The sequence below is a fragment of the Felis catus genome, chromosome B2, assembly GCF_018350175.1.
Source record: "Felis catus isolate Fca126 chromosome B2, F.catus_Fca126_mat1.0, whole genome shotgun sequence".
Lineage (NCBI taxonomy): Eukaryota > Metazoa > Chordata > Mammalia > Carnivora > Felidae > Felis > Felis catus.
Window position 1 is genome coordinate 114,648,166 of NC_058372.1, and position 23,981 is coordinate 114,672,146.

A 23,981-nucleotide genomic window follows, 5' to 3' on the forward strand; every position below is an offset into this window, starting at 1 on the left:
ATCCATCTGCTCTCATCATCCATTGTTCAAGTTGTATTAACTATCCTTTTTCTTTTCTGTATATTATGCTGTTTTGACATTCTTTGGGGCTTTTACACACGTGGAGAGAGATTGCCCCTCTCAGGCAGGCTAATTCCTGGGTGTGGTGGACAACTTGCCTGAAACCTGACTTTAATGTATAGACCGATGGACCCAAGACTGTGCCCTCACCCACATTCTCATCACTCACACACCAAGCCAATATTACCTCTGTCATAAATCATTCCAGAGCCACATACTAGGCAACCAGAGGTCATTCCTATTGTGCAAAGCCAATCCTGGACTGTTTACTCTGCCCTGTCTTGTCTTTGCTAAGGAAATCCCAATAAAGATCAAACCATGCCTTCCCCTACTCCTGTCATTTGCCTCCTCACCATCCTGGTGTTTCCTATGAGTCCCAGTATGGCTTAGCATGTTCTCTTCTTTCTGGGAATATAGATAATAAATTCTTCTTTCAATTACATTGGCCTCTCCATGTTTTTTCTCAGTCATACCTCCATCAACTAAATCCCAGGTATAATTTTTTAACACAAGGGTGGTCCAACAGGTAATAACTCCTGCCATTCTGGTTACACAAGTCTGAGTACCAAACAGGTTCTTCCAGATGTTCCAGGTTGCAACGGAGGCACAGAAACCCAGGGCACTAGGTACAAGATACAAAGTGTAACTAAAATTAGCCTGCAGGTTGCACATGCACAAAGCCAGTCAGAGTGCATGTGAACTGGTCCCAGCAGTGGTGGTTGCATTCAGAATAGAGGCCACAGGGATTCAGGAGTAAGGCTCAGGAATCATTGATTCAGAACCCCTGCACTGTGACCTGAATCATAGGCCATACTTAGCAATTTGCAGGCTGTGGGCTCATGCAGGCCCAGCCCTTCTCTACATGCATGTGTTGTGCGTTTATTATAAACATAGCGAGCTGACAGGGAACTCTGTTTGAAAACTGTTCCTAGGCCTCAGACTTTATTTGGCAGCTAATTATTGAGCAGTAACCTCATTTTTGATGCTGCATCAGCAGTGGTCTGCCATGGTGAACAAAGTAGAAAAGACGCTTATCTTTGAGATGTTGAACAAAGGATTACTGTAAAAAATTAATCTCTAATAAGCACATAATTTGAATATATTGTACAAAAATTTTACTTTCTTTCACCTCACCCTCTGACCTTCCCTTCAGTGCAAAGGTGGGGTTTCTCTTTCTCTCTGTTGCATATGTGAGCATAGAGAATGGGCTGATACGCCAGCTCCTCTGTATCAGTTCCAAGTCTTATTATTTCACCATTCCTTTGCCGTGGTGCAACCTCACTGTATGCCAAAGGGAACACCTGGCCCCCATTACATCACCCCATGGCAACTGGGGCATGAGGAGCTGACACCAAGCTGTTGTAGAAGTAATCAGCAATCTGATCCAGAGGCATCCCATTTCCTGTCAAAAACAGGAATACATGGAATAATGAAATACACAATTATTTTCATTATATATACATTAAATATATATACATATTTATTATATCTTATATAATATAGAATATATATTTATATATAAATACATAAATGGAATAATGAAATACACATTTATTTATATTATGTATTATATATATAATAAATATATAATATATATTATATATAATGTAATAAATACTTATGTATACATATATACATGAAATAATTCTTGGATATAAGGAAGAGATTCTGTAAAGGACAGAGAGTTGAAGGGAATAGTCACCCCCTTGCCACTTCCTGCTTCCCAGACTCCCAAGTATGAGGTAACACAGTCTCTTGGAAGGGTATTGGATCCCTTGATGTGCTGAATTGAACTGATAACAGATCAGTTCATAGGAAACAAAGTACATGGGATTAGGCCTAAGGGCCATACTCATATGGTTTTACCTTTTTTTTTTTTAACTGCAAAATTTACTTAAACCCATTGGTTATATTCAGCATTTCAAAGAATGCAGTCACAGCTGCAAGGAGTTTGTGAGTTTTGTGTAACTATACAAAACTGTGTACATTCATCCTTCTCTAAATCACTGCAATAAAGGACTATGTTTCCAAACTCAATTGTAAAAAATTGTCAGTAAATCAGAGCCTCCACCCCCCTCCCCGCCCCATATACAGCAGCATCATCTTTCCTAAGCAAGCTCTAATCTGCCAATTTCTCCCTCACTGAGAGTAGCCCAACACTTTCTATTTCTCTAGAGGAATGTCTATGAAGTGTCACTTTCCCGTGCCCATGACAGTTCCTCTGATTCACTTTTTCTCCCACTTAAATTCACTGCTTTTTGTTCATTGCCTTAATTATTTCACTAAACTATAGGCCCGCTATTTGGTAGAATGTTCCATGACTTGGGTTGTCTGATGTTTATTCATAATTAGATTTAAGTTATGCCTCTCTGGTAGAAATATCACCTAATTTGATACTGTGTTCTTTCCGTGCATCAGGTAAGATAGAACACAATTTTAATTTGTCTCGTTATTGATGATGGATTTTGTTCATTTGTTTAAAGTTGTGTCTGCCAGGTTTCTCTGATGAAATCACACTCTTTTTTTCTTTGTATTTATTATGTATGTATATGCATATTAATATTTTATTTTATTATTTGTTGTTGCTTATGTTTCATGTTTGTTACTTATATTTGTTACATTTCTTTCATTTATTTATGTTTATATGTTATATATGTATATATTGTATATACTATATATTGCACTTATGTATTATATGTGCATATATAACTATATGTATACATATATATACATTCTTTACACACATATATTTTATACGTATATATTTGGAAGGTCCTTTGAATGCATGTAAATATCCTGTTTAAATGTACTCAATGTTTATTTATAGCTCTATATATTTTTGCTTTGTTATTTTATCAATGGGTTTTAATACTGTATTATTTATTTTAACATTCCACTGTCTTAGTATTGGCCAGTGGAAGCCCCTTTTGGGAATATTTCCATTTATTTTTGAATACTTCATTGTTTTCTGGCATAATAAATTATTCCAAGCTTATCTTTTCCTTTACCTGCCTGGCTACTATAATCAGCAATTTCTCTAAGGCATCCTGTTCCATTTATTGAAAAATGATATTTGAAGTCAAGATCTGAATGGTAGATGTGTTCATCATTTTGGGAATGTCTCTACTCACAAGACATCTCATCTATCTCATCTAATCTATGTATATTGAAACCATGAGTTCATCCCAATATCTTCAATTCTAACCCAACAGCATCAGGGTTATTTTAGTTATACTTTTCACATTTGTAATTTCCTCTCTAATAGTGTAAAAACTTTGTTTCCATTAGCCTTAAATATGTGTTTACTTAATTTTTCTTTCGTAAGTCAATCTGTCATCTATGCCACACCTTTGTCCTCTGTATGGATGCCCTCTTCACCCTATACGGGCTCCAATATCCCATTCTACATAACCTTTATTAATGAATTCCCTCCTCATACTACTTGAACTGTGACAGGGCCTCTCCTCTCTGGAAATGCCTCTCTAGCCGGGTTTGGACTCTTTTCCTACACCGAGCCTCCTCTTTGTGGGTATACCTTCTTCACTTTTTTTAGGTTCTTGATCTTCATGCTGAGTCAATGACTCCTTTTCCTACACCCAGTTCCCATCTTGCTTTGTTTCCCTAATTGATTTTGCACTGAATTGTTTAAGGAAAAAAAGGGGAAGGGAAGGGAAAGAGGAGCTTGGAATCATTTATAACATCTTTCTTCCCTTTATACTTCACACTCAATATATTAACAAATCATGTTGGCACTATATTCAAAGTATATCCAGAATACGATCACTTATTACCCTTGCTGTTATGGTCCAAGATAACAGCATATTTCTTCTGGATGATCACAATAGCATCCTTATTATTTTCCCATTACTTCTATAGTTTAGTTTCAACTAGAGAAGCTAGTTTGGTCACTCACCTGCTCAAAATTCTTCTTTTTGTTCTCCATTCGATTGTAAGTTAAAAAAAATACTCTTTACAATGAACTACAAGAAGCAACATAAATGGCCCTTATACCCAAGTCCTAACCCATGGCCTCCCAAATGCATTATTGCTCTAATTCTACCTCCTACTTTTTTTCATCTTGTTTAATGGTTTTTTTCTGCTCTTCCAAAAGTGTACAAGACTGCTCCCAGCTTCCAATTTTTGTGCTTGCTTTTCTTCTGTGCCTGGGATAGTCTTACCCTAGATATCCTCAAGGCTCATTTGCTTTCTCCTTCATATCTTTGTTGAAATACCTCCTCCTTAGCAAGACCTCACTGATGAACCTTCTTAAATTTAATATGCTTAATGTATTTTAGCACTCCTTATTACTTTTCTCTAAGTTATTATTTTTTTTCTTTGCACTAATATTTACTAAGACTGTGAGGCTTGCTTATTATTCAATTCACTACTGAGAATAGAATCTCCATGGGGTCACAGATTTCTATTTCTTCTGTTACTATATAACTCCTACCAAGGACAATGCCTCTCATATAGCAAGTGAAAATAAGTATTTTTGATTGAGCTAATTTTTGTGTGTAATAAATGAAATAAACTTTTTGATGCATAAAATATATTAAAAAGACAAACTATCTTATATCTAACCTTTTTTCTTCATTAAATCATAAATCATTCCAGGTAAGGGATAATATATTATTTATTCCTTTCCCTCCCAAACACATCATAATTAGAACAACAGTGTACCATTCAGTAAGCATTTATTTCAATCTATTAAATTCCTGATCTATTGAAACATTGTCTCTTAAATTCTGTAACATTTGGTAAGATTGCATGGCTGTGTTTACTTCCTTAGTCCTTCCCTCCCTGACAGATTGTGGTATCAGGGGGGGTCCAGGAATTTCTCTGTAACTGCCAATTAATAATGGTTTCACTGATACAAGAAAGACTTATCATTTTGTCTTCTTCCTTGGTTACTTTTTCTCTCCCTTGTTTATTTCACTCCTTTTGTCAGATTCTTTTCTTATAGTAAGTGATGTGATTTTAAGTAGATCCTAGTGTCAGAAAAATCAGAAAATTTTCCATTAAAAAACATTCTTAGATGAATCCTGTTTTGCTAAGGAATAGAGTGGGCTAAGACGTTTTTATTCAACCATATTGAAAAATGGAAATTTTCCACTTTAAAAATATAATTTAACATTGTTAAATTCTAAAAATATTTTGAGTTGTGTCTTCTGGAGTTATATACTGAGATGGAGTTTGGGGTACAACATATTTGTAGAGATCAACAATTTGGAAGGGGCAAGAGAAGGAAGTAGAACTGGACAGAGATACAAGTCAAACTGTAGTGCAGGTCCTACAAAACCAACAGGGATCTTGGGAAAGAATACTGCTGAGTATGGGCTAGCATAAAAGAATAGGATCCATGGGAGTCTCAGATTTAAAGGCACTTCTTACTCAATAGAATGTTCTTCTCCATGGGTCTTCCTGGGTATTTCCTAGAGTTTGAGGACAGAGCAGGAACTGAAAAAGACTCCTTCTTGGTGTGTGCCTAGAGGAAACGATGCTCCACTCGGAGCTTTCCCCCCATCTCTACTCAATGGTACAAAATCCTTAAATCCTTAAATCTACTAGTAGAAAACCTGCAAGACCAATTGCCTTATTGCAGCTGTGATAAGGGTACAGAAAAAAAAAATCCTAACCCCACTGGAGATGCAGAGAATCAACTTGAATTTCGATCACTGAAATCCTTACCTTCAGCAGGGCATACAGTCGCTGATAAAGAATTAGCTTGGAGACCCAGTGATGCAGGGCCTGATTGAAACCCAGCATGAACCAGGACAATGGAGAATGACCCTATCTACCTATTTGAGGCTAAAATACATCAAATAATAACAAACTTCTAACCCTGGAGGAAGAGGAAAAGCATAGAGAGACCCTCATTGTGGCACAGGTTGATACAGAAAAAATTCTAAAGCTGAGGGTAGAAGAGAATCATGGAGAAGACTTCTCCAGCAGTCCTGTTTACACCCTAACTGCAAAAGTGATACACTGAGAGTCATGATAGCAACAACAAAACAAACCAGCTCAAACCTTGACTAGATTTGATCACCTTCTCCCTCCTTGCTTCTGAGCATAAACACTCTTCACTCTAGTTTCTATGGTCCTACACATGGGTTAGGCTTTCAACCAAAAATATTAAGTCGCACAAAAAAGTAAGAAGCACACTGGGGTGCCTGGGTGGTTCAGTCGGTTAAACGTCCGACTTCCGCTCAGGTCATGATCTTGTGGTTCCTGAGTTCAAGACCCACCTTGGGTTCTGTGCTGACAGCTTGGAGCCTGCAACCTGCTTCAGATTCTGTCTCCCTCTCTCTCTGCCCCTTCCCCACTCACTCTCTGTCTCCGTCTCTCTCTCTCAAAAATAAGTAAACATTAAAAAACATTTTTTTAAAAAAGTAAGAGGCACAGGAAGCAGCAGAACCAGTCATATGTGACTCAGATGTTGAAACTAACTAGCAGGGAATTTAAATTAGCTATAATTAAGATATTAAATGTTTTAGGGAAAAGATAGACAGTTGCTTGAACAAATAGGTAATTTCAGCAGAGAGAATACAACTATACAAAGGGAAATATTAGAAATTTTTAAAAATTACATGGTAATAGGGGTGAAAATTCCCTTAAAGTGCTCATCAGCAGAATCCATATAGCCAAGGAAAAATTAGTAAACTCAAAGGTGAGTCAACAGAGATCAATCGAAATGAAACTGAAGAGAAAAAGAGAAGAAAACCAGAGTAGAGAATAAAGGAGTTTTGTGATAAAACTATCTAACATCGGTATACTTGGAATCTCAGAAGGAGGAAGGAGAGAAAATGGTATGGTGATATTTGAAGAGATATTGGTGGAAATTTTTTCAAAAATATTGAAAGATATCAAGATGTACCCCTAGAGCTAAAAAAAAATCTTGGAGAACACTGAGCAGAATTAATACATCCCCAGAACACGCCTGGACGCATCTTACTTGCACCGAAGGAACCCAAAGATAGAATATATTAAAGGATGCCAGGGAAAAAGAGGCAAATCACATACAGAAGAATAAATGTAAGGATTCCAACAGACATCCTATCAGAAACTACACAAGTCACTAGACTCTTAACGTGAAATCTATGCACCAAAAAAATGGACTGAGAAATAAAGACATGTTCAGTGAAACAAATGAAAGTTAACATGACTACTGCTCCATTTCCATTATCGCCACTACCGCCAAAATGGAATCCATCATCTGAAGAGGTTGAAAGAAGTTCTTCAGACTGAAGGAATTTAATACGAGAGAGAAACTTAAAAAAAAAAAGCTGCTTGATATGATAAAAAATATAAAATGTATGTACTGATTAGTAGTTTCTCTAAAAGACAATTGACATTTGAAGAAAAATTATGGCAGTCTGTTCATCCCATATGTATAAGTAAAATTTATGACAGCTCAAAGAAAAGGACAAATGAGAATATTCTAGCACTACACTGAAGTAACACAATTTCTGATGACAGACTAATTACAGTTGTGTGCCATCATCCCAAACACAACCAATTTTTATTTTTAAAAATTGTATTTCTAAAGTGGCATGAATAATAACAAGCAAATACTAGAGATAAAATGAAATCATAAAAAATGCTCACTGCCAAAAAAAAAAAGCAAAAAGAGACAGATATGATAACAAAGGGACATACTTTTTAGCTGTGGATAATCTAAACACTTAAAATTAACTAACTGGTGTACAGTAATCTGCCTAATCTTAAAAGTTAAAGACGGTAGTTGTTTGGATAGAAAAATCAAGACCCAGGGGAGCTCCTGGCTGGCTCAGCCAGTTGAACATGTGACTCATGATTTCAGGACCATGAGTTCAAGCCCCACGTTGGGTGTGGAGCCTACTTAAAAATAAAATTTAAAAATTATAAAAAGAGAAAAAAAGAAAAATCAAGACCCAATTACATAAGGTATAAAATAAGATAAAAATAATGACGAAATTAACATGGCAAAAACTCTAGTCTCTAAAATTTTCTACTTAAAAGTTTGATTTTCTTACAGCAATAGTGCAAATAAGAGAACATAAAAAATATGCATTTTTGTTCATCTTTCATACATTTTTAAAGAAGATATATACATATAGATATATCTCCTAAATTTTCTTTTTTTTAGATGCTTATTTATTTTTGAGAGAGAGAGAGAGAGAGCAAGCGGGGGAAGGGCAGAGAGAGAAGGAGACACAGAATCTGAAGCAGGTTGCAGGCTCTGAGCTGTCAGCACAGAGCCTGACGCAGGGCTTGAACCTATGAACTGTGAGATCATGACCTGAGCCAAAGTGGGATGCTTAACCGACTGAGCCACCCAGGTGCCCCAGTATAGGTATATCTTCTAAATATATCCTGTATATATCTATATATCTCCTGTAAGTTTTTCATGATTTGATCTGAATCTTAGGTGTAGGTGAGCATCTGTGAAGAGTTTGTACGTAATTGTTGAGTGTGTATGTTCCTTTGCAAAAACCGCCCACTCACTCTCTGCATAAAATGGACCATTATTGCCGGTTATTTTTACTCTGTGACAGTATTACTCTTTGTTCACAGCTCATTGGAGACACTGTGCATAACTAACAGGGAAACCAATACAGAGAGTACATTCCACCAAACAAAATCTATCTCCAGGGAATTTGTAAGTTGACAAGAAGATGGGCTCACAGCCATAACTTGTAAACTGATGTAGACTCTAGAGCTTTAGGCAGAAATGATAAGTCATGTACAGAGGGAGAAAGGGAAGCAGTCTGTGTATAGCAAGAGAAGAAGAAATATAATGCATGGAGAGAAAAGGAAATGAGTGTTCATAAAGCTAGATATGTAAAGACTACTTTATTGGGTTTCTGATGACTTTTTGTCTCTTGTTCTAATAGCCAATGAAAACCATTTGTTCTTGCATCTCACTGTTTCCATGCAGTATTCATGTACTCTTCAAGTAAATCTTTTTCCTTTTTCATGTAATTTGTTTTGGAAATTTCACTCCATGAAATTAAATTACTCTAATTTTTAATTACTAATACTATTACTAATTAAGATACTGGCAGCCACCATTTCTGACATAGAATAGATTAATTCCTGCTGTATTATAGCCATCAGTAGAAAACACATATATTATTTTGTAATGATATACTTAGAAATTTATTGTGCTTATTGCTCTGTAACTATTAATGGGTCATTTTGTTATATATATGTTCTTGAATGCATACAGTACAGTGATAATATCATGAATAATGTGTTATCAGACATAATGGTCCCCAAAAGATGTCCACATGTGAATCCCTGGACACATGAATATGTTAATTTAGATGGCAGAAGGGATTTTGCAGATGTTATTAAATTAGTGTCTTGAGATGGGGGGGTTATCCTGGATAATTTGAGAGAGCTTATTAAAATCATCATGGTCCTTATAAATTAAAAAAGGGAGGCAGAAAGTTCAGAATCAAAGAGATTTTTGAAGATACTGCACTACCGGCTTTGAAGATGAAGGAAGAGTCCATGAGCGGAAGAATGAGGGCAGCTTCTAGAAGCTGCAAAAGACAAGAGAACTAATTCTCTCCTGGAGCCTCCAGAAGAAACTAGTCTCTATCAACACGTTGATTTTTCTATAGTGAAATCCATTTTTGACATGTCATCTCCAGAACTGTAATATAACATATTTGTTATTTTAAAGCCTCCAAGTCTGTTGTAGTTTGTTACAGTAGCAAAAGGGAACTAAATACAAGTGGTTAAGGGGTTCCCCGGGTGGCTCAGTCAGTTGAGCGTCCAGCTCTTGACTTCAGCTCAGGTCATGATCTCATGGTTTGTGGGTTTGAGCCCTGAGTCGGACTCTGAGCTGGGAGTGGGGAGCCTGCTTGAGATTCTCTCTCTCCCTCTCTCTCTGCCCCTCCCCTGCTCACATGCTCTGTCTCTCTCTCAAAACAATACCACAAAAAATGCTTAAAAGTTATTAGCAAATGAATATGATTTGTAGGAATGGTAGAGTTGCTGTAATTCAGTATGACTATGTTTCATGGTTTGGGCTTTCTGGAGTTTTGATGCAAGTTATCTTATTGGTAATTTGTTTATCAAATCTGTATTCTATACCATAGTTACTGGGTTATAGGTATTATACTGGATACTCATTGCCTTTTGTTTATTGAACCAGCCAATTTTTATAACCCAAATCTGTGTACTCTTCAATTATTTCCATTTTTCCCCATCATTTTCATTTTTTCAGTAAGTATATTGAGGTACAGGGGAATTTGATAAATTGTTTACGATTGACCAGCTGACATTGGTTAGAAAATGGCAGAGCTTAGATGTAAACTCAGATCTTTCTGATATCAGTGCCTGTGTTATTTTACCATACTATCTACCTTTTGGCCCAATTTATTCATTTTTTTTTCCAAATAGTTTGGAAAACTGTGGTTGGGAGCCTCTGTAAAACCTGTCAGCAAACTTCATACAAGCTATGGAAGGAAAGTTACCAAGGGGGCAAGCAGGAGGGAGGACTGCCTTCCTGTCAGTGCACATTGTCTCTTCTTAAAGGAAAGAAATTTTGGCCCTGTGACCCTGATGTACTCCATAATAAGTATGAGCTAAAAAAAAAAAAAAAGAAAGAAAGAAAGAAAGAAAGAAAGAAATGTTCAGAACATAATTTTTCTAACTTTCAGAGAACTCCAAAGACACAATGGATCAAATGATACATCCTAAACTAACAGTTCATTTTTAAATGTTTTAGAAATCTATAGTCATCATCCAAATTTTATTGTAAATCTTCTGCCTCTTGACTATTGATCATAAAAATATATTTCTACAAATTCCATAAAATTAGTTTGGATTGAATAAAATCCAAAATTCTAATCAGGTTTTATGAACTTTATTAATTTATCAGCATTTGTCAGTTATTCAACTGAATCTACATTAAAAAGTAAACATTTTCATTATTGATACTAATTTAAATTAAGCAAATTAATGGCAATATATTAACTCAAACTTTAAGATATAGACAATGACAAAATTATGCAAACATGCAAGGACTAATCTTGAGAATACTGTTCCTCGAGAAATTATCATCGTGGATTTTTATTTTATACACATTTCCAGAAGCTTTTAATTGAAAGAATGAAGGATGAATTCCAAAATCTCTAGAAACAGTTTCCTTGCAACTGTTGACTTCATTAAAGTTTTCCATAAAACAAAAGATAATGTACCTAGAAAATAGTAAAGATATTTAAGAGTTTTTGGTAAAATTTAATTTTAATCCCAAATGTTGAAATTATCTAAAACAAAATTCAATTAGTATGAAAGTAGCATGTTTTCATATGCATTTTTTAATAAAACAATATTTTGCTTTTTAAAATTATGTTATGCCCTCATATTCAAACATCTAAGATACACAAGTAACTAAAGAGAACAATGGATACAGCAACGATTAAAGAAATGAAAATCCATAAAAAATCAGACTCTTGAAAATTAGTAAGTTTGCTAATATTCATTTTCAGTGCCTATGCAGAAACATGAACTCTAAAAAACAATTTGTGTTGTTTCTGTTTTTGTTTTGACAAGAATGTAATCTATACTATACTTTTTAATTGCCACTTGGCAATACCTGATCCATGAATTCATTGCTAGTAATTTAATCTGTCACTATCCCAACAAATTAAGCTAATAATAGTACACACTCAATGCTGCTTTTACATTACCTAAAACTAAAAAGAATATAAATCCATTCAATGAAAAGTTATATATTACTTACAGAATAATGTGTCAATATTTGCTGACTTGCTAATTTCTCAAGTGTATATAGCTAGTGAGAAATTAATAGGACAGAACTGTGCCATACATATAACCTCTTTTAAGCAAACAGCACAGTTTTTAGTCAAATTATTGACTTATTTATTTATTTTTATTTTATTTTTATTTATTTATTTTTTAAATATGAAATTTATTGTCAAATTGGTTTGTATACAACACCCAGTGCTCATCCCAACAGGTGCCCTCCTCAATACCCATCACCCACCCTCCCCTCCCTCCCACCCCCCATCAACCCTCAGTTCATTCTCAGTTTTTAGGAGTCTCTTATGAAGAAACAGACTCTTAACTGTAGAGAACAAACTGATGATTACCAAAGGGGAGGTGGGTGGGGGGATGGGTGAAATAGGTGATGAGGACTAAGGAGTGCACCTGTCATAATGAGCACCAGGTGTTGCATGGAGGTATTGAATCACTACATTTTACACATGACGCTAATACAACACTGTATGTTAACTAACTGGAATTTATTTATTTTTTCAATATATGAAATTTATTGTCAAATTGGTTTCCATACAACACCCAGTGCTCATCCCAACAAGTGCCCTCATCAATACCCATCACCCACCCTCCCCCACCCCTCATCAACCCTCAGTTTGTCTTCAGTTTTTAAGAGTCTCTTATGTTTTGGCTCCCTCCCTCTCTAATCTTTTTTTTTTTTCCTTCCCCTCCCCCCATGATCTTCTGTTAAATTTCTCAGGATCCACATAAGAGTGAAAATGGATGGTATCTGTCTTTCTCTGTATGACTTATTTCACTTAGCATAACACACGCCAGTTCCATCTGTTACTTTTTATTTATTTATTTACTTATTTATTTATTTATAGTCACTAGTTCATACAAATATTTTTTGTAGGAATAGGACCAAAAGTTAAAAAATATATATCAGACAAGGAATTAAGGTAAGGAATTAAGGAAAGAGGATGGATAGAAGGTAAGTTTTATGTGTATTTAATAACTTTCTGTAGTGTTTTAATTTTTAATAAGAGGCATATATTGAATGTATTTTTTAAATAAGTATAAAAGAAATTATAGCCATAAAAATGAAATATTATTAAGAAATGGAGAAAAGTATTTAGTAATGTTATCCTATTTTTTTCTATAACTCAAATTAGTTAAAAATATCTGCCAAGGCTTTAAGCACAATTTTTGAATTCTGAGTATGAGTGGATGCATGCAATTAGTATACAGGAAACATGATAGCTAGTTTAACTACATTACAATTTGTCTTTTTTTTTCTTTTTATTGTAGCCTATAGAGTAAATTCAAAATTCCTTAACAAATCCAAGCTAATTTTAATACAACTGGAACTTACAAAAATGTAAACATCTGTTGTATATAATCTTTAAATGTAATCAATTCTATCTATTCAGTCCCTCTGTATACTAGGCCAATAGAGTTTGTTCATATCATCTAAGACTAGATTGTACTTTCCATATCTGACAGTGTGGTAATCAATACATTCTATGATTCTCCTAACAGTGGGGTTCAGACAAGAGTTAATTTTCCCAAGTCCCTCCTACCTCTCATCTAGTTGAGCTGTATGACTATTCTTACCAAAGGTATGTGAGATATAGTTAAGTTTGTCACTTCTAGTAGGCTTTTCGAAGAGGAGCCCCCTTAAGCCCTTAATTCCTTTGAATTACTTTATAGGGAGGATACAGTGATGAAGCAGTGAATGTTGATGGAGCCAAAGTTGGAAAGATCCTAGATCTCTTAATTACCATGGAAGAAAGCCTCTTACCAATTGAGTATCTTAAATCATCATGTGAGACAGAAATAGAATCCTTCAAGTTTTGCCATTACAATCTGAAGGTTTATTTATTAAAACAGCAATGTTACCCTTGGTAATACATAAACAAGTTTTACTTTTAAAATACAATGCATTCATTTTTATTTTGAATCATATCTTGTTTCTGAATTCTTCTTTAGGGAATATGAATTAAACACATGCACATGCACACACACACATTTTTTTCCCCTCAGTAGAACAAGGATAAATAGTATTTGGGAAACTGAATGACATAGTAATTTTCACATTTACAAATTTATGTAATTTCATCTGTGTTTTCTACTTAGTAAACCTAAGATTTTGAAATTTTGGAGAAATATACCTCTTTCAAAACCAGAATTTGGGAGGGGGGGTCAAATTTTTTCCTTGATGTCTATAATCATAGTATTGGATGGGGAAAGTCCATATAACACAATTTATTTCAGGGTTTTTTTAGTTATAGCAAGTGTCATTATTATCTTTATTATCTTTTTTGTTTAAAAACAAAATAAAATTAAATAGCAAAATTTGTCCCAGAAAGAAATAGGGATTTCCATTGTCTCCTTGCCAAAGTAACATGTGGTGATATTGATCTGCTTTGTTGAAGGGCCCCAGAGGAGAAGAGGTGTTAAATAACTAAGGGCCTTACTAAGTAAGTAAGTTAAGTAATATGTACTCACTAAATGAAGCCACTCACAAACCCACAAGGATTATTGTTAAAAATTTGAAACATATCTTAAAAAGTCAACATTTCCTTCTTTAGACAGTCTGTTGTAATTTATGATTCGATCGTCTTTCATTACCTATGAAATCAACACAATGGATAGAACTTACAAATAAAAAGGTCTGTGTCTCTTACCTGTGTACTTATGTACTTTGTGGAGAACACTTAGAGCAAACAGGACTGTGTTCTGAAAGCCACTAAAGTCACGGATGAAGGGGGCTCTATCCTCATTCATAAGCATGCGTTTTGGCAGCTCCTTCTGGAATTCATATGTTCTAATTAAGGTTGTAGGAAAGAGTGGTGGAGCTAAATAATCCACAAATAAAGCCCAGCTTCTTTCAAAATCAGCTTCTTGTTTAGAATAGTATTTTAATCTAACAGAGAAGTGGGGGAAAGTATACATTTACAGTTAGTCTACCCAGAATTTTGCCAACTCAATTTTCAAAACAGATAACATGTTCAAAATGACATTTTTGAACTTTTTAGAATATAGAGTAAAGAAGCTTGATGTTGATGTTAGCTCTTACACTTGAACTCTTGAAAAGATGTTATTAAAATTTTTAATTTGAATATTACCATCTCAGAACATATGTGTTTTTAATCACGTGTGTTTCCCTTTTCGTGAAGCATTTACATTACTTACATAAATTCTGATATGTGACCAAGTCTCATTATTTTAAAATATAAAGATAAAAATAAAAGAAAATTAGCAAAATTTCTGCTGAATTTAGACATCTCTTAACACAATGTTCATTTCAGGTAACCACTAAAAATGAAGTAACAGTTTTTTTTTGTTTTTTTTTTTTTTGCTTTTTAAGGAGCTTGGTTTTTGTTTTTTTTTTCTGATGATCCTAGAAAGCCAACTTTTCTTTCTGTTTTTCAGGTATACAATGTAATGACTTGATATATGTGTATATTGTGAAATGATCACCACAGGAAATCTAGTTAACATTTGTTACCATGCAAAGTTACAAATTTTTTTTCTTGTGGTGAAAACTATTAAGATCCACTCCTTAGCAACTTTCAAATAAGCAACGTATTAACTATAATGACTATGCTGTATATTATTACATCCCCATGAACTATGTATAACTGGAAATTTGTACATTTTGTCCTCTGAGACCCCAGAGGAACAATTCCTATTGACTGATTATCTCTGTGTAAGGGGAGGGGGGCATGCATGCAATACTTTGCCTGATTGTTTGCACATCTGTCTCTTTTTTTTTTTAAACACTGGACAGTTCACACACTATAAAGTAGACACTCTAAAAATCAGATTCCCATCCTCACCAGGGTTTTTTGTTGTTTGGTTTTCTTGTCATTGTTGTTTACTGTTTTGCATGGACAGATTCTGTTGTTCATTCTGTGTTCTTTGTAGTGAATCATCACTGAGATCCCTGCTCATAAGCATCATGGTCAGCTAATGTTTAGTTAAAGGTTCCCTTAAGTTCCTTGAACCAATAAATCTTCCACTCTTGCTGAGGAGCCCTGTGCATGTGTTGGGGTATATCTTCAATGCTAAGGCTTTACTTCCTATTTGGTCAGGGCCTCAAGGTAGCCAGAGGCAAGATACTAGGGTTCTCTCAGTTCTTGCCTGGGTACGCTCTCAGTTCTATTAATAGTTGTGGGCTCCCAGAAATGTTTGTGGGTCCTGAAAAAGACAAATGATCTGTAGACATAGTAACAAGTAGACACCAAACCATTTTTAGACTGACTTCAATCCATCAACAAACACTCCCTTCAGTGAACAGGTTTTGCAAGTATCCAATAAGTGACATCTCTTCATTTCTAAAAGTCAGTCAACAAGGAATGGACTCCCTGCATAAACATTTCTCTAATGACAAATGACAGCTGTCTCACCTGCATAACCCTCCTATACCGATGACTCGACTCACTTAAATGCCTAAAAATCTACTCGTTTCTGAACTCTGCTCTTCAAAGACTTCAGTGAAAAAGACAGTGTAAGATGGAAAGATTATTACCATATTCAAACAAAATAACTCTAGATCCACTCTTACCTATTGTGAAAGTTTTTACGAGCAATCTCCAAAGATGAGACATGTGCAGCCCATAAGTACTCCAACAGGTCATCAAAGCTACTAGAATGTGACTTTACGTGCTATCCAGGAAAAAAAACAAGTTATTGATATGCGGGCAATTATAACAATCTCTCTTCTTGAAAATCAGTTCTATTTACAAATATAATTTTTCAACATTCTAAATAAGGGGAGAACATTTTTTTCTAAGAGTTAAGGTATGAAAGAAAGATTTAATGCTTAATACTTCCTGAAGAGTTCAATATCAGTTATTTTAATTACTAGTGATACTGAAATCATACGAAAAGAATAAACCATGTGTTTCAGAAATGTTCAGGATTTTACACTGTTCGGAACCAGATCTTTAGTATTTTGCACATTTGTTTTTTTCTTGCCATGCAACAAACTGTCCACAAAGTGTCAAAGCTAATCTTATGCAATATAATGAAGAAGTTCTCTAAAGGGAAACCCAATCTTTAGTCATTTACTCTTTCACCCATGACACTTTGCTTTGGACATCAATATTTGCTTCTGAGTGTCAAATGCTCATTTTAATCAAGTCATATGTGATTTGCTTATCAAGAGAGATGAAATAAGCTGATCAAATTCACCACAACCTATCCCACAATTGCATTTGTATATCAGTTGTTGCTCAGTTGTCCTGAAATTATGATGAGCTAGGACACTTCATGCACTGTTAAGCCATAATTTCTCTGGGTTCACCTGTGCGTATATAACTTTAGTATGAAAAGAGTAGATAGGGCAGTCTTGATACCGTATTGGCAGTGAGGATGCTATTGAGGTATGATGTCATGCAGCAATCCACTCATACTGATATTGCTGTCACCATAATATTTTCACATTAGGAACTTTATGCCTTAGGACTGCATTGTGCAATGCATAAAAGATCTACATGAAGTGCTATTCAAAAATTATCTGGCTAGCCTTGAGAAGTATTAATTAAAGCACACACACACGCACACAAACACACACACACAAAACCTGGTAAAATTCATTCCACTTTTTCATTGCTTCTGGAAAGGATGAATGACAGCTAGAAACATTGTAACAAAAATTCATCTGATCCTTGGGCGGTGGCAGAAAGGTGACTTTGTCTGATGGTATCCCCATTATACCAGAATCAACCGCAGCAAGGAAGGGCATTGCAGAGAGATAATAATTAAGATCTGTATAAACAAACATTTATTAATATGGTTAATATATAAAAGAGGTTGTTTTTGAAATAAAGAAGTCTCTCATAAAAGTAAACCCACAGATCTAGAAATGTGGTAAAACTTAAGCAGTAATTTTGGGAACTTTGGGAATATTATCAGAAATTTCCCTTAATGTTGGGACACCTGGGTGACTCAGTGAGTTAAGCATCCAACTCTTGATTTTGGCTCAGGTCATGATCTCACAGTTCATAAGTTCAGGCCCCACATAGGACTCTGTGCTGATAGCAGGGAACCTGCTTTGGATTATCTCTCTTTCTCTGCCCCTCCCCTGCTCATTCTCTTTCTCTCTCTCTCTCTCTCTCTCTCTCTCTCTCTCTCTCTCAAAATAAATAAGTAAACATCAAAAAAAAAAAAGAAATTTCCTTAGTGTTATATACAACTTGAATATGCTTCTCTTAAAAACCCTGCTCTCATAAAGCAAAATAGATTTATGTTGTACCTTTATTATTTTATTTTATTATTTTATTTTACACACACACACACACACACACACACACACAGAAAGAGAGAGTGGGGGAGGAGCAGAGAGAGAGAGACACACAGAATCTGAAGCAGGCTCCAGTCTCTGAGTTGTCAGCACAGAGCTCGACGTGGGGCTCTAACTCACAAACCGTGAGATCATGACCTGAGCTGAAGTCGGACGCTTAACTGACTGAGCCACCCAGGTGCCCCATACATTTATTATTTTAAATCATGGATAATAATTGCACTGGAATTTAAAATACTAATTAAATTCCAAGGTACAGTAAGTGAAAAATTTAAAAATTAGTAACAGAATTCTATACTTTTCTAAGTTTTTATTCTAAAGCTGAAAATCTGACATAGCTTTAAAATACAATAATATCTATCTAGATATTTCCCTTGTAAACAAGGTTTTATTTCATAATATAACACAAATTTTGCTCCCGCCTTGTATGTTTCAATCAAACTTTGAGGTTTCTGGTCTCCCTGATATTTTTATAATTAAATAAATTAATCAGTAAATTAAAAATATATCTATCTCAAAACCCATTTCAAGACATCCACATTTGAGCCAAACAGACTTTGTTTTGTTTCGTTTTATAAAAGTAGTGATTCTGGGTTTGGTTTTGCTTCTCTGATTGGGATCTTAAGTTGAACTGATTTTTTATGGAAAGGTCATCTGTTTGAGGTTTGACAGTCACACTGAACTCACCAGCCCACCAACTGTCCACAGAGATGCACAGATGATCCCCAGATTTACGGCCACAGTCCGTACTTTCCGTGGGATCAGCTAATCTGCCTAAAAGAGACAAAATCCAGAGTTGGTTTTACCAGGACCCCTTCCTAGCTGTAGAGACAAACGCTAACTAGACACACCATGTTTACAGGAATAAAGAATTGTGTCAGCTTTCCTATCACATTGTCTTTCCTTCACTTCATGACTTTCTGCTTCCTATCTCCCATGCATGTTTTTTTCCTTTTCCTTAACATCCCTACAATGATCTACTTTCTCTCACAGGCCTTATTTTTTTTTTTTTTTTAACTTCTGTAGTCTGTGTTTTTTCCATTTACTAACTACTCTGCATCTTCGATATTAGGGAGTGAATATTCCTGTATAGTAAGCAAGATCTGGACTCATTTGCTTAAAACCAAATCCTTTTTCATTGCTTACCGACTATTTGACCCTAGGTAAGTAACTTCTGCAAGCCTCAATTTTCTCGTGTATATATTAGAATAACAATAATTACCTCCTAGAAGTCTGGGGTTTTTAAATGAAGGACTTAAAAAGTGCTCAGCTCAGGGGCATCTGGGTGGCTCAGTCTGTTGAGCGTCTGACTCTAGATTTCGGCTCAGATTGTGATGTCACAGTCATGAGTTCAAGCCCTGGGTCGGGCTCTGTACTGACAGTGCAGAGCCTGCTTGGGATTCCCTCTCTCTCTTTCTCCCTCAGCCCCTGACTTGCTGTGCTCTCCCTCAAAATAAATAAACTTTAAAAAAGTGCTCAGCTCAGAGAATATGTGTTTCTGTAAATATTAGCAATTATTCTATTTTTATCTTTTTGTCATCCTCTCTTACCTCCGACTTTCAAAACATGCCTTTCTGGTTTTTTTCACACTTGATATTTTTTACCTTCTGCATATACTTGCATATCCCTGAAGCTGTCTCTGACTCAATGCCCGTCTCTGTCCCTGTTTCAACCAGTTTCACACTGGCTTATTCTCTTTACTCCTGCTAACTTTCTCTTTTCTCTAGTTCTTCTTGACCAGATGAACTTTCAGTGGGCAAAAGGAAAGGTTTGAGTGGTTCTGCTCATTCATGGAAATTTCCCAAAATTGTTAATCTTCTTTTGAACTAGAATAATATTCAAGTATGTGAAACATACCTCTCCTGGTTCTTAGGTTTTGTCTCAGTTGGGAGTTATTTTAAATCTGCTTCCAAGACTCTCTGTCCTTTTAAGACCACTCAGTCTCTGAGGATGGTTGCCCATGAAGCTAATGTGAGGATTTCCTTATGTTGCTGACTTCTTTGTCGTCTACTCTATATACAAAACTGTGCTCCAGTTCCATTTTTGCCAAATCTCCACAAAACTGCTTTATTGGTGATTCCAAGTCACTTCCAACTGAGATACCTGAGAGCATACCTGAGACTGAACCCCGAATCTTGATTGTCAAGGAAGATTGCATCATGAATCTTCTGTTCTTTGTCAGAGGAGTTTCAGGACTCTTCTGGACATCTTCAGTACTTTCTTTACAGCCAAGCTGTGCCTGCTTCCAGATGTTTTATCTTCTGAAGAAATTTTTTTCTTGCCTTTCCATGGCAAGAAATACGTCATCCTCCATAACCTTGACCAAACATTGTTTTTCATCATACCCACTTCTTCCAGAACAAAATTTGTTATATTTATTACTATTCAAATTCAAAATTTTGGAAAATATAGCAAACTGTATTTTCCAACTAGATTTATTTCTGTAGCATACATTATGTATCTCCTATACTCTCAACATTTTCCTCTTTCTCTATTTTTCTCATGTATACAAAACTAATTCCACTAATTCTTGCCCTTTTGCTCTTTCTAGTTCTTTGTCCCTGGATTAATATTTTAAAAGCCCATCAACATTGTACCCTTTTTTCAAGATTCACTTCAAATCTTACTCTATTCCCAGATGATTCCAGCTCACGACATTCACTTTTATCTAACATCTTACGATTCGACTCTTTCTTGTTCTATGGTTGGATCATTTCTAACTCTCCTTCTTAACCATGTTGTAGCTCCTTCAAGGGAAGGCAATGATATCTACTGTCAATTTCTCTTGTATGTGCCAGTCTTCCCTTTTTTCATTTAAGTGTCGCTTCGTCACTTCTTTATCCTCCCTCAGACTTCCAGTATTCTCTCCCCAATTCAAACATTATTCTGATTAAAATTTCAGCTAGCCAATAAAAATGAATGAATGCTGACATATGAAACTAGACAGATGAATTTCAAAATAATCATGACAATTGAAATAAACCAGACCAAAAAAAGAGCACCCAACTGTCTATATGAAAATTCTAGATAATTCTATCTAATCTGTAATGATGGAAAGCACATCAGTGGTTACTGGTGAAGTTTGGGAGTGGGGGGATGAGTAGTTGGAGGAATGGGGAAGGCTGGGAGAGACTGGCTAAAGAGAAGTTCCTGAAGATGAGAATACAAAAGGGAAAAGAACATTTTTGGAATGATACATATGGTCATTATCTGTGGTGATGGGCTCAAAGCTATATACCTATACCAAACTTACCAAAAAATACATCTTACATATGCTGTTTATTCTATGTTTATTACATATTAATAAAACTATATTAAAAAAAACATGTGCTAAGCAATCTAGAAGCAAACATTTAACGTATTCAAGTATTTTGTAAGCATTAGGCTCTTGTTACTAAACTCATCCATATTGCTTAAGAGCCCAATTAAAATTCCCCAGTCTGACTTAAAGACATCTCTTTAACTAACCTTGGTTCATCTTCTCAAATAAACCACCCACTACTCTTTCACATTCCAGTTCTTCTGCCTATGTGGTAGTCTTCTTCCAGTAAAACCTGCTATCAATGCCATCTTTGTAATTAGTATACCAGCAGTTATATTCTCGCAATGCCTCCATCAAGCTCTTTGGTCCTAATTTCTTCCCATGATATTCTCAGCCCATGGTTGTCACTGTCTTTCCTGAGCTACTCTTGTACTTACAGTCCTTATAATGTCTTTGAGACTTAGCATACTGTGGGTGAAATATTTTTATGGGCTATTTCATAATTTGTAATTCTGTTTTGGTTTTCTCTAGTCGTATCGTAGAATTCAACTCAATTAAATACATAAATCAGCCCTTAAAAAACAGTAGAATCCCATGTATTGTATTCATGAATGAAAATGATATTTTGAAAATACCTTATCCAATATTTTACTTTACTGTTTGTTCATTACTGGGCCCAGAGCTGAAAATTTTTGTAGGAGTAAGTGTGTGCAACCCTTGGGGGAGTTGATTATTGTTTACAGAGGATCTTATGTTTTTGCTTCTCCAGAACCATGTCTCAGGAGTTCATATATTCTTCTTTTCCATGCCAAGGGCAGCCCAAGAATGGGAATTATACTGGATGTCAGGAGATTCTCCCAACGAACTTGGATGTGATGCCAATTCAGACTGTCATCACAGATCAGATGTTGCAGTCTCTTTCTCTGTCTTTTCTATAATGCCACCCATCTTCTCACTGATTCCTTTCTTCCAATAGTGTTTTCTAGAAGTTGATAGTGAAGGTCTCTTCCCATTGAACAAGATGGCTTGGGGCTTATGATATTTTTGTTCCAAAACAAATATCTACGTTTATTCCTCAGTAGAGATGCTATTTTCAGGTTTTCCTACAGAGGTTTTGGTTTTTTCTCTTTTGTCACTCCAATCTCTATGACTATAGTCTAATCATATTTAGAATTATAGATAATGCAAATTAATCTTATACACCCATCTGTAGTTAATGCATATCACCTTAGCTGTTTTGTTGTTGGATGTACTCTTCAGTGCTTAGAACTAGGCTTGGTCCCAGTAGCACATCAATTAATAGTTATTGATATTGACTGAACTAAGCCTAATATGCTGTGCTTCGGTGAGTGTGGTGATCACTAGCCACTTGTAGCTCTTCAAGTTAAATTAATTAAAATTAAACAAAATCAGGAATTCAGTTCTTCAGAAGCATTAGCCATTTCAAGTGCTTAGTAGCTTCATGTAAGAATATAAGAGCTGCTGCTCTCATAGAGAACAGTGCAAATAGAAACATTTCATCATTGTACACAATTCTTTTGGACATTTCTGGCTAGCAAAAACCATGCATGTAGGGGACATTCCATAAATACTTGATAGAGATTGGGCAAGAACGCAAATGGCTGGAAAAGGAATAGAAAGGAAAGAGAAAAAAAATCAATTTTCACAAAGATGGTGCTAAACGTACAAGGTACTACTTCCTAATTAATTCACACTTAAATCAAAGGTCATTGTAATGTAGTCATTGTAATGAAAAAGAGACACTCTTACCTGTCTGATATTGCCATCCATGATGTACAGGCAATCCCCATAAAATATTTTGTTCATTTTCTGGTGAAAATTTTGCAAAATATTTGGCTGTCTTGTTCAGTAGGATTTTGTACGTCCCCAATCTCTCAGGATAATGCCAGAAGTTAATGATATACTTTCCATTTTCTATCTTATAGTCACTGAACTGACCAGGACTCTCCTTCCACAGAGGGGGATATACATCTGAGATATTGGATGCTCTTGCTAAAGAAGCAAAAATACAACCAACGATTAGATAAGGCCAGGAAAGATCGAAAGCCATGGTGTTTAGCCCAGAGATTGAGATTATGACAGGACCTTTGTTGGGAAATGGAGGAGGAAGCTACATTGTTTTTCTGCACCTCATCTAATCAACACCTTCCACTGCCTTTCTTGGTAATGAGAAGGTGGAGGTAAACAAATGTCTTACCAAAGATAGTAGGCTACCTCCCTTGTTAATCATCTCAAAATTGTTGATTATGTATCAGTCTCTAGAATTTTTAGTAAGACTGGGTTCATCCTAAATTTATTTTTGTCTCTATCTTCTGTCTGTCTCTCATATTAATTATAATAATAAATTGTATGTCTTTCCCAGAATTACTTGATTTTTTTTTAATTTTTATTTTTTAGAGAGTGTGTGGGTGGGGGAGACGGGAAAAAGAGAAAAAGAATCATAAGCAGGCTCCGTGCTCACTGTGGAGCCCAATGCAGAGCTCTATCCCATGACTCTGGGATCATAACCTGACACAAAATCAAGTCAGCTGCTCAACTGATTGAGCCACCTACGTGCCTCTAAAGTTATTTCAATTTTAAAGAACGGCTGTT

The 23,981-nt window shown here is 35.4% G+C and overlaps 1 protein-coding gene across 2 annotated transcripts; it reads right to left on the reverse strand.

The window, feature by feature from the left end:
- Positions 1 to 970: 970 nt before the first annotated feature.
- On the reverse strand, positions 971 to 23,469 carry LOC101091873 (protein LEG1 homolog). 2 transcript variants are annotated; one of them, XM_045058016.1, is made up of 6 exons: positions 23,139 to 23,469; positions 18,794 to 18,880; positions 17,387 to 17,571; positions 16,367 to 16,467; positions 14,484 to 14,722; positions 971 to 1,462 (listed from the first exon to the last, which is right to left on the reverse strand). In XM_045058016.1, exons 1-6 carry the CDS (start codon positions 23,437 to 23,439, stop codon positions 1,377 to 1,379), a joined length of 999 nt encoding a protein of 332 aa, XP_044913951.1. In that variant the 5' UTR covers positions 23,440 to 23,469; the 3' UTR covers positions 971 to 1,376. The 2 variants fall into 2 exon arrangements, with proteins under 2 accessions (XP_044913951.1, XP_019686739.1); XM_019831180.2 differs by lacking the exon at positions 971 to 1,462 and adding an exon at positions 10,903 to 11,252.
- Positions 23,470 to 23,981: the final 512 nt, after the last annotated feature.

Coding starts and splice junctions, on each gene's coding strand:
- LOC101091873 (XM_019831180.2), bottom strand. CDS start 23,439: ATGGCTTTCGATCTTTCCTGGCCTTATCTAATCGTTGGTTGTATTTTT. Junction 17,572..18,793: donor TGTGGACAGTTGGTGGGCTG/GTGAGTTCAGTG, acceptor TTGTTTATACAG/ATCTTAATTATTATCTCTCT. Junction 16,468..17,386: donor AGTGGAATGAATTTTACCAG/GTTTTGTGTGTG, acceptor TTTCCTGGATAG/CACGTAAAGTCACATTCTAG.